Source organism: Octopus bimaculoides, chromosome 2 (genome assembly GCF_001194135.2).
Source record: "Octopus bimaculoides isolate UCB-OBI-ISO-001 chromosome 2, ASM119413v2, whole genome shotgun sequence".
Taxonomy (NCBI): Eukaryota; Metazoa; Mollusca; class Cephalopoda; order Octopoda; family Octopodidae; genus Octopus; species Octopus bimaculoides.
In genome coordinates, this window is record NC_068982.1 from 166,519,839 (window position 1) to 166,532,172 (window position 12,334).

The 12,334-nt window shown below is 32.5% G+C and overlaps 1 protein-coding gene across 2 annotated transcripts in view; it reads right to left on the reverse strand.

The window, feature by feature from the left end:
- Window positions 1–12,334, reverse strand: part of LOC106881525 (dedicator of cytokinesis protein 1) — a 184,512-nt gene that overhangs the window by 53,310 nt on the left and 118,868 nt on the right. For both annotated transcript variants that reach the window (XR_008263483.1, XM_014931942.2), the window contains exons 16-17: window positions 4,205–4,329; window positions 2,896–2,994 (exon numbers count right to left, since the gene is read on the reverse strand). Coding sequence is in view for 1 of the 2 variants with exons in the window: in XM_014931942.2 (XP_014787428.1) it covers window positions 2,896–2,994; window positions 4,205–4,329 (224 nt within the window). In the remaining variant the exon portion in view is untranslated. The remainder of the gene's footprint in view (window positions 1–2,895; window positions 2,995–4,204; window positions 4,330–12,334) is intronic.

The following is a 12,334-nucleotide window of genomic DNA, read 5'->3' on the forward strand; positions in this document are numbered from 1 at the left end:
TGATTTGGTTTTTGTGGTCTATGTTGTACTTCTTATATGTGGTCATTGGTGGGCTACGGCTTTTCGAGTCGATGACCTAACGGTTTTATTCTGCAATTAACTTTATATATATATATATATATATATATATATATTGAAGGTTGTCCCCTTGTCGAATATGTATGACCATCACTGATGAGTAGAAAATATTTCTTGTAATTCATTGATGAATGAATAAATAGTGTATCAATTGGTAGAAGCATCCAGCCATGTATGTGAGGCCACTGACTGTTACTAAGTATTCTGTGGCAAACAAATACTAATCTGCCTCTTCTCAGAATCCAACTCACCTCTACCTGACAAGTTCAAAGCTTTTGATCTGCCATCATTAATGACAGCACATGAAAAGCAGGTCAAATCTGATTGTAGAGGTGGTGGAATAAAGGTGAGATGTATGATGTGTACAGGAGGGAGGATGGAGGAAAGCCTCAACCAGGCTATGGGTAGGATACAAAGACACAAAGACAGTGATGTAGTAGGTGCAGTAGGCATATTGTTAGCAGGCAACATTTACCTGTACATATGCACCACAATCAAAGTTAGAAGAGGAATAGAAGTGCTATTTTTATGAAATCTTCCATCCAATGAGCTCAAAAACAAACAGTGACCTCATTATCATAGTGGGTGCTTTTAATGGACATGCTGGATAACTTTGATGGTTTTTCTACTTTACATAGAGGGTACAGATATGGTACAAGGAATGGGGAGAGATCAAGGCTCCTAAAGTTCTGTGATGCAAATGAACTAACCATTTGCAACACTAACTTTAGGAAACTGATTAGTTACCAAATCACCTGCCAATCAGGTGAACATGTCAGATAGACTTTATACTTACCAGAAAATGATTGTGAGCATTGTGTGTGTGTGTGTGTGAGAGAGAGAGAGAGAGAGACAGACAGAGAGAGAGAGACAGGCAAACAGACAGAGAGAGATTTGTAATATATATTTTTGTACTAATGATATATATGTAAAGAATACTTTTGGCCTTTATTTATAACTTAGATGTTCATATTTATTATGATATGTTTGACTTGCATTATACATACACACATATTTTTACATGCAGAGTTTGAAAAAAATGTGGATAATTTATTGCACATGAATATTTTCTTAAATAAGAAACTAATAGAAATCACTAAATTAAAGTATAAATAATAAACTGTGACTGGTGATGCTTAAAAAATACATCACAAATGCATAAAGAAACACAAAATACACAGCGACAGGTGGAGAGATATTTAATAATGGTAAAGAAAAGAAAAAGAACAAATTACATGAAAATATTAGCATGGTTGACTGAAAACAATGTGTTGCTAGATAAGATTTGTAACAACACATGCATTCAACACTTAATGACAATAAAATACCAGACATAAATGGGAAGACAATTTTCAAGCAGAAAAATGGGAATAAATAAATAAATAAATAAATAAATGATCAAGCTATTTCTTTCTCTATTAAATTTAATCACTCTGTGATGAAAGTTGCATTATGATTATTAAACATGTTAACCAAATTATGTTTATTACATTAAGTGTAACTAGGTCAATAATCAAATTTCATTGAATTTGAACAAACAAATAGTTTATTTATTGTATTAAATTACAATCAATCAAAAGTCAATACTTTACTTTTTCCAGAGGTGATTATAAGTCAAATATAACCAAACTGGTTTACATATAAAAATAAAAGTGTATTGTTTTATGTAACCTTACTACAAGGGTTTTGCTGTTATCCATTCATTTATAGAACTACAATTCTACCTTTTTGTTTATATATACATATATCTAAGAATATGTTGCAGGAAATACACCATCATATTAAATTGCATCAGTGAATAATTATATATCAACCTGAACAAAATGGTCTCAGGCAAAAAAAGATATATTTACAAAGATGGATTTGGAAGCAAGGCCGGGTGTGGAATACAAAAGTGACTACACCAAGTTGACAACATTGCTTTAAGGGAGTGAAATGGAAAGATGTGATCTATGCAGGAACTTTACAAGAACATAAAACTCACCTGCTTGCCATCGACAGAAATCCAGTTTGCAGTATCATCTGTCAATAGCCATAGCAAGTATTTGTAATAATTAATATATTGCTGCAGTATCTAGACATATTATTTATTTTTTTTTTTTCATGATTTTATGTAATTCTAAGAATACATATGGACAAACTTTCACTATAATCAGAATAAAGTAAGTTTCAGAAAATATATAGTACAGTGAACAATGATACACAGCCTAGTAACTGGTGCACCTGTTAAATTTACAGACATATATATATATATATATATATATATATATATGTTGTTTCAAAATTTTTGACATGATTACTTGCAAATTTTTAGTATAGCTTTACATGCATCTTCAGTTTTTTTCTTATTTACGTACATGTGATACATGTGTGTATGCTATATGTATGTAAATAAGAAAATACATATATGCGTGTATAACCTATATTCTATTGTCAATAATATAGTCAATAGTTCTATATAGTTCTATAGTCAATGATTCCATAGTCAATAACTAATGACTAGATGTCTTTATATTGGCAAAGTGAATATGAATAAATTTTGATATATTTAAAGTTTCATAAGATTAATGATAACAGAGAATGTTATACATGTTCATACATATGCATGTGTGTGTGAGTGAGTGTATGTGAACTGGCAGCATCTCTTGAAGATGTACATAAAAAGGAAAATTATTCAAATTAGTCATGTTTTTAATATGTGCACACATACACACAGAGTAAGAAGAGTCAGTTAAATGAAATTTAAAAGATGAATTTAGCAAAATGAATTCAGACATCAAATTGGACAATGTTACTAAGATAGAAGATCTGGATTACCTTCACAGTCTCAAACCATTTTGGTCGGTCTTCGTGATAATAAATACAGGAACAGTACCTTGACATCATCTCACCACCAGCACCGCCACTTATCACATTCTTTATTGAAAGGTAAAGAAAAACATTAAGCAGGAGTATACATTGACTCAACAATCTTTATGTAATTAAACATAGACAGTTTTGTAATTTGTAGCATATCTCAGTTAGTGAGAGAAAGAATTTTGTTGTTGTTTCATAGAAAAAAAATGGTCTATCTGTTAATAAATGATAAAACAAAAGTTTGTTCATCCACATACTATACATAATTTCCAGCATCCTAGAAACTATGACACTTCAAGTCAGTTGACTGGTAAAAACCCTATTAGTTAGCATAACTAACTATTCCTGGCTGTGTAAATGTTTCATTTAACTCTTCAGATACAGTTAAGAGGACTGAAACCATCCTTTCCGGCACATCTCTTCACATATTCTACACAGCCAAAACTCATACCCAACCCTGCTGTGCTGCAACAATTTGGGTAAAGAATATGGCCTACAAAGCTTGAAGAAAATAATCCACTCTAACCTATTAGAGAAGTTTTACTGACTGTTGCAATTTCTGCAAAGCCATCATCCACAGCATAAATGATGCCTACATGTGTAACAAAGCCTGAAAGTTTCCCCATCTCTGAAACTGCATCCCATCTTTCTGGTCCCTTGCTAAAAATGATTTTTTACAACTATGTGGAATTGTCTTTCTTTCCACTTCTCAACAATGATGGCTCTGACAACAGCATTCTGCAGAGAAAGTAGCCACATTTGCTGGTTCCTTTGGGTCCAGCTCCACATTGCACACATTAAGTAAAGTTTCTTCCTCCAAAATGATTCCTCTCCATTGCATCCAGCACACCACAATATGCACATCCACACCAAATGTGAACGTGGTTCACACCACCAACCCAGAGTATTTCTTCCATAACCTTCAGTACAGCCCAAAACTAGTCCCTACTCTCACCAAATTTTTCAATCTCTCACTCTCTACAGGGATCTACCTTGATCTTTTGAAAGACACAACAATATGCCATAGTTTCAAGAAGGCCAACTCCTCTGATCCTGCTATACACCTATGCCTCATCATTTCTAACATTCCAACTGTGATGGAAATAGTCATGAACAACCATCTTCTCCACCACCTTGAATTTCTCTCCCTTCTTAATGATAACTCTTATGGCTTCTGTCTACCACCAACAGTGTTATTTTATGCAATACAGTAGAATTATCAACAGACTACTTCAACCTGATCAGGCCAAACAGGATAAACATTACAAACCTCAAGTATCCCTCCTTTTTGATTGCAAACTTGGATCGTCACCTCAACATTTTTCTCTGATGTCTTAGAGCCTTTGTTAAATTCGCCTTGCATTAATGTAATGTAAATTTCATTCCGAACATCACCTGGGGGGGAAAAAAAGCATGCATGTTTATTTCAAGCAGAGCTTACATAACATATATTTAGAATATTATTATTTCTGAAATTCTGAGGTAGGACATTTGTTGTTTCTGGAATCAATATCTTTTTAAATGACAACCTAATTAGTACCATGTCTCATAATAGAATATAGCAATATCTAAATGAATATATATCCTTTCAAATTTAAGGCACAGCTCAACCAATCACAGAAACAAGGTTTGCAAATGAAAGAATTATGCCAAAGAAAAACAAGTTTCCTGGAAGAGAATAGTAAACAGGGTCGATAATAATCCTGGTTCTCATCTAATAACAATTTTCTTGCTCAGCAGCATTGGTAGAATCAAACATTAAACGAAATGGTTAGAAGTGGGAGATGGGGGCAAACTATTTAGTCAGAAAATCTGGATGAATCAAAAAGTAAAATAATTCTTGAGATCAATAAAATATTTATGGCATGAAACAAAATGAAACCAAAACTTAGTTCAAATAATCAACTCAGCAAATGAAATGTCTAATTTTATAACCACTGTTCAGGCTGTAGATTTAATCATAATAATAATTAGGATGAATAAAGAAATTACTTGATCATTCTTTTTTCAGGATACACCACATAAACAAAATAAAATGGAAAGTAGAAACTCCAAGTATTTATAAAGTATTTGAGACAGATACTTATGAAGTAAAAGTAATTTACTATAATTCACTTAAGACTTCTTAAATTAAATATAAAATAAATCATCATCATTTAATGTCTGCTTTCCATGTTGGCGAATTTATTACAAAAACAACAAAAAACTGAAGATTAGCACTGCAAAACAAACATATTCTTCCATCAAGTAATGAAGTCTAAAACAGACAGAACATCATACTGACAGAAAAAGAGACAGAGTATGACAAAATGAATTGTTTCTAAAGCTAAAGATATATTTACAATAACACTACATAATAAAAAGGAACAAAGAGAAATATACAACTGTATTTCATATCTAGCGTTTGACAACAAAATACTTTGAAAGAAACAATAATTGACACACAAATAGAGAAGTTGACACCAAAAGCAGAAATAAACATAAATACTAAGCACACTGTGAAACCTTACCTATATCTTCACTGGTCCAAATGTTTGGAAGGTATAGAGTGCTATGAATTAACATTAGAAACAAAAAGGAAGTGACTACATGGAGCATTGTCTATAACCTGAATATAAATGATATAATATACAACATAATAACCCAAACATAAATTAGGATAAATTATGAAATAAGAAAGATTTGATGTTTTTGTTTTGTCAGCGATGGTTATTCCATTACTATTTTATGCAAATAGCACTCCATAACATTCGATTGTTTCAGTATTAGTTGGTTTCAATGCTTTTACTCAGATATAGGATTATTCATTGAGTTTGTATCAGTAAGCAACAGTAGCACATATATAATTGTTTTGTTAGGTAACATTTGTTCATTCAAGTCCTCCTTTTGGCCTTGAGAAACTATAAGGGAGCTGCTCCAAGACTCAGCCTCAGACCAGAGTTCTCAACTTTTCAATCAGCTCTAGCAGAGGATCTGTACTATTTCTGAAAATGTGCAGATATAATAATTTGTATGTGACAGTCTATTCCTTATTAACACACAATACAAGTAAAGAATAATCCTTCTTGCCATCTGAGAGACAACAATGATAAAATAACCAGATAATACTAACTTTATATTAAATATATTTTGTTGCAAGTCATAGATACAAAAATAGTTTCAGAATCCTTTAGAACAAAGTATTAACTTTTCACAAAGGTATTATGAATGCTTGGGTTTCCTTTAAAATTTTCTTTGTTAGCTATCTCCTCAGAAATGCTTATTTTGTGTTCCTTTATGTCTGGTAACTTAATTCAAGAAACGGAGAAATATAATAAGCACCAGACTAAAATAAGTACTTAGATCAATATGATTGAATCATTGAAGACAATGCCCCAACATGGCCACAGTCCAATAACTGAAATCAATAAAAGAATAAAAGCATGTATACATATGAGTGTGCAAACAAATTAAAGAAAGTAGCACTCAAAATAATTGGAAGGAGTTTCTAACAACAGTTTGACTTAGCTCCCATCACAAAGTTTGAACATGTAGGTCTTGTATGTCTCATTAGATGCTTAGAGTAAAATATTAACTAGAAAGCCTCTTAAAAATAAACTATAGAAATGAAATAAATTAAGAAATAAATGAAGATATTACTAGCTGTAGGCAAATGATTCTTCATGCATCATTTAGAATCAATTTTTACACTTCCTTACACATAAAAACATAAGTAAGTACTAATTACAAAAATTAAGAAAGTAAAAACAAAAAAAAAGGACAAGAAAAGGTCATTACATAGATTTCATTAAAAAAACTAAATAAACTTGTCTTTTCTATGATACTTAACAGTAAAGACTACAATGGACTAAAAGCAACCCAAGTTAAACTAAGTGATGTATTAAGTCTAAGACCCATAACTTGAGTCCAAGAAAATCAATATTCAATCAAAAAATATTTGGTTTTTATATTTAGCTTCTGCACAAGAGTAAACTAGTCTGGAATTTAAAGGTAAAATGTAACATAATGATACAGTTGGTTAGCATTTTAATATGCAACTGAGTCTTTACATGAAATCATTTGAGTGAACCAGTAATGTTATGTTAATATTCCTTGTGTAACAAATAATCCTGTAGCTCTGTAATTTCCCTTAATGGACAGTTAGGACAAGGGAAATAATCATTTCTTCTTGATATTTGGTGGGATTAGTGATTTGAATTTGAAATTAAGGAAGAAGGTAAAAGATGCACAGATTATATATGTTTAATTTTCTTTTTTTATTGCTTACTTATAACAAAGTCTTAAAATTCCTAGTCTTAGGTAGTCATGTATAGCATGATTTCATTCTTTTAAAAAAAAGATCTCTTACTTGAAAAACAGGTAATGGCTAGTGACTGGAAGGGCCGCTATTTGTAAAAATAATGTCTTAATAAGTATCTGTCCAAACAATACTAACATGTAAAAACGGAGATAAAATGAACAGAAAATTGGCTGAGAAACAAGACAATATCTGTATAGGTTCCACTGTTGTAGCATATAAAGAAAACATGTATGTAACTTGGCAACTATGTTCACCCTAGTGTCACACATTGCACCTGTGTTCATATTAACAAAGGCCGTATTAACATGCTTCTCTTGAATAGATTTACAGGTAATGCATTTTGTGTGTGCATTTTATTATTAACACTTAGTCTTCTCTGATTGAGCAGATCTAGGATCAGAGACATTTAAACTGTGATCAGCTCATATTTTTGCAAGGCATACTGTATGCAGAACTACTTTATCCAACAACTCTTCTTTTTTTAAGACAGTAGAGTGTGATATATTTGTAGCAGGTTAAATAACCATGCAGAAATTCTTTTATTAAATCATGCGTGGTTTGTAACACTCACTGCTAAAAACAAAACGTAATGTAAAATGAGGAGTGTAGAAACAAGTGATTTTAAACTGTTTGTACAGTCACTGTTCTGTTAGAGTGAATGACAAGCAGGTGCAGTAGGTGTAAAGAGAGCAAGGCTACCTATACTGCATGTTAGTTAAGTATCATCATTGAAATATCAATACTTCCAAGCAGAAATTGGTTAGCTGGTACTGTCATAAGCAGGTTACCAACTGTTCTGGTTATTTGTAATCTCTTCAGTGAGGACCAGAATCCTTGGATATGACTCCATTGTTTTCTCATATTCTTTTCCATTGACAGTGCATGCACTTTATCACCTATAACTAATTATTTCATTGACAATATTTGTCCATCTTTTGTCACAACTTTGAAATTCATATCTTCAATTTCATGGAAAAGTCAGAGATGTTTAGTAATTTGTAAGAGTTTCATAAATACATGTATTCTTCCTAGAACCATTAGTTTGTTCTCAATTTGAAATGATAGACTGTAAGTAACTGGAGTAAAATCACACACACACACAATTCACTCATTTAATATTTTGAAGATAATCTAAGTGAGAACAAATCTTAGCTCAGCAGTCTCGGTCAATTGGTAAAGTTGAAACATAAGATAAATCTCTATTTTATAGGCTATTATTCAGATTTTAAATTTTGACAAAACAGAATTCATTAAAATTTTTACTGAAATAATAATTAGGAATTTATGTAAAAGCAGAAATTAATTAATTAATGTGTGTATGTATACACACATACTTGCATTTATTTATTTTTATAAGTAACATTGCTACATACATGTTTGCTAAGCATTAAATCATATTTTTACATTCAAAACACTCAACCACATGGTTCCAGGTTTCAGTCCCACTGTGTAATACCTTGGGCAAGTGTCTTCTACTATAGCCTCAAACCAACCAAAGCCGTGTGAGTGGATTTGGTAGATAGAAACTGAAAGAAGCTCAATGTATGTGTGCATGTCTTTGTCTCCCCACCTCCATATGCTTGACAACAGGTGTTTGTGTGTTTATGCTCTTATAGCTTAGTAGTTTGGCAAAAGAAACCAATAGAATAAGTACCAGGCTGAAAAAAAAAAGTACTGGGGTCGATTCATTTGACTAAAAATTCTTCAAAGTAGTGCCCCAGCTTGGCCACAATCTAGTGACTGAAACAAGTAAAAGATAAAAGATATATGATCATTCTTTGTCCAGTTAACTTTACCATATAAGCATGGATTGGATGGGTCCCACACACACACACACATGACAATATTCAAGTTAGTATCAGGAATATGTAACAAAAGGATGTTTTGGTTGGACAGCTTGATTAAAAAACCTTACCAGTTTGGGAAAATTTGATTGATGACAAAAAATAAATAAATAAATAACAATTCTAAACATTAGACATAATATTCTACAAAGAACATGCTAAGACCAGAATAGTTAATTAAGACAACAAAGGAGGCAAGAACGAAGTCATGCTGTGAGCATATAAATGATGACACTTGAGCTATTTCACTGCAGTGGCAGCAACAACATAAAAAAACAATTGGTAGATCGCCACTTACCTTCTACTACAGAGAACAGAACAGAACAGAAGCAAAAAAAAAAAAATCAGTTAAGATGCAACATGGAATTAATGAGGTGAGAAATGAAAGAAGTTTGCATGCATGTAGGTGCATGGTATTCATATGTGTGTGTGTGTGTGAGAGAGAGAGAGGGAGAGAGAGAGAGGGAGAGAGAGAGGGAGAGAGAGAGAGAGAGAGAATGTGAAATGGAAATGAAAAAGGGCAGTTTTGTAGATAACAAAGAAAAGGAACACAATCAATAAACATAAACCTTGTAAAGCTATATTGTATTTAGTGGAGAAACCTCAACCTTCCAACATAAATGACAACTTGACTGCAGATTTCCAATTAATTAGTGAACTCGACTACCAACATTAAAAAAAAAAGTTTAGATATAATGAATGGGCTACCAATTCATGGAATCTGATTTAACATTTAGTTTTTAACCCACTTGACACAATTAGAAATAAGAAAATTGATTATATTCTTAAAAAGGTAAGATTACCAAATTACTTTTTAAAATGTAAATACTTGACAATAATATACAAAGTTTCATAACATTAGTGTAAAAAATTTTAACATATCAAGGCAGTGCTCCAGCAAGGCCACAGTCAAATGACTGAAACAAGTAAAAGAATAAAAGAATAATCTTTTTCTTTTTGTTATGTTCTTTGAAAGCAGAACCACAATTCAGTTATCCTGTATGTTTCAGGTGTTTATTGTTATTAATAATTCTAAACAATTAATTAAAGGTGATAATCACCTTTCTTATACAAATATCACCACATAATATTCTTTGAACAAAATACAAAGCTCTAGTTCATTCCATTACCACTTAAAGATAGGTTCTACTCTCATTTTATATTTTAGTGGTTGGCAACAGGAAAAGCAGAAAGTTATATCACATATTGCATCACTTTATGCAAATGTTTTCTTAAATTCATTCAACTATTACTACAAGAGAATTAAGTAACAAGGACAGATGTGTAAAGAAGTGCCGATCTCTAACTGTAGAGGGAACCTGTGGCAGAGGTAAATCTAGGAAGACATGGGACAAGGTGGTGAAGCAGGATCTTCAAACTTTGGGCCTCACAGAGGCAATGACCAGTGACCAAGACCTTTGGTAATACGCTGTACCTGAGAAGACCCATCAAGCCAAGTGAAATCATAGTTGTGGCTGATGCTGATCTCACGTAACTCACATGTAAAGAGCACCTTTCAAGCGTTGGGCCTCATGGAAGCAATGTGGCTGATGCCAATGGCACATGTAAAAAGCACCTTTCGAGTATTGGGTCCCACAGAAGTATTGACAAATGACCAAGACCTTTGGCATTATGAGAAGACCCATCAAACTAAGCAAAATTGTAGTTGTGGCAGATACCAGTGTCAGGCAACTGGCACATAAAAGCACTCATTACACTCTCGGAGTGGTTGGTGTTAGAAAAGGCATCCAGCTGTGAAAAACATACCAAATCAGACTGGAGTCTAGTGTAGCACCTCAGCTTGCCAGACCTGATCAACCTGTCCAATCCATGCCAGCATGGACAACGGACATTAAATAATGATGATGATGATGATGATAATGATGAACACAACCCTCCACTCTACAAAGTATAAAACACAACTTTAGTCTCTTTCTCATTTTGAACAGACATATGGATGACAGAATTAAATTGGCAACTTTACCATGACAAATGGTTCTGTGGAATAACAAATTCCTTAACCTAAATTGTTAAAGTTGCAAACTATTGTTTCTAACTCATACATCAATTTTAAGATACACTAAAACTAAAATTGGAGTTAAATTAACTCTATAAATTAACAATACATCCTAGGAAGATTAATAAAATTTGTTATAACTAAAAATGTCACCCATTTAAGAGCAGTGAAAATTCCTATGTTAATTTCTTCAAGACAATCATTGTCTTTAAGGGTGTGCACATGCATTAAAAAGACATTCAGAACAATGATATTTTTGGTAATTTAAAAAATTTTTCATTAAAGTTTTAGTTAAGTTAGTGCTAATATATTTAATACAGGGAGTGTTAAAAAGATAATGCTTTGCTGATGAGGCCACACAAAGACAGAAATATATTTGATGTTGTCTTCTTTACTTTACAAAATGATAAAAATATATGTCACTGACTTACAAAGTTTCCTCCTACCCCATATAGCCCTAGTTAGTTTTTAATACTCCTGCATTGAATATGTTAACATAACTATTGTTTTTTATGTAAATTGTAAATGACTTCTCTGAATAATTTATTCTCTATATATTTCGAGCCTTGATCAAAACACCTTATAAGGCTATTATATATTATAGAAAGGACAACGCCCAGAGCTACTTTAAACTCTTTAAAACTGATGAAACAGAACACATAAATAAATTGGTGTGGTTAGTGAGGTTAATTTGCAGTGTATATTGCTGAAGATTAGTAATTAGGAGAAATATAGATAAAGAATAAATACAAGATAGAAGAATTAATGTTTAGTATTGGGGTCTGAGGAGTAAGATACAATAGAGCTGACAGGAGGAGTACAGGTAATTGTGCTGGGTGTTTTATACAGTACTGGCATTGAAATGTTGAGTTCAGATGAACAAAAGCTTTCTAAACTAGTGAAAGAAGAGACAGAAGGTAAACAAAGCTTGGTGACAGGTAGAGTGGTTGGAAAGTCAGTGAGTATAAACATTCCCTTTGATGTAATATAGAATGAGTAAATACATGTGAGCATGATCCTAAATGAACAAGCATTATTGTACTGCAGAATTCATTTTGGTGAGACAGCTGCATTATTGCAGGTGAACCTCAACACGTGGTTGCATTATGTCAAACATGCAAATAGTGTTATAGTATGGACTATGTCTGAGGGGATAGTTGCTCTATCCTAAATGTGTGGAAAGTATAGGGGTGTGTGTGTGTGTGTGCGTGTGTGTGTGTGTGTGTGTGGTGTGTGTGT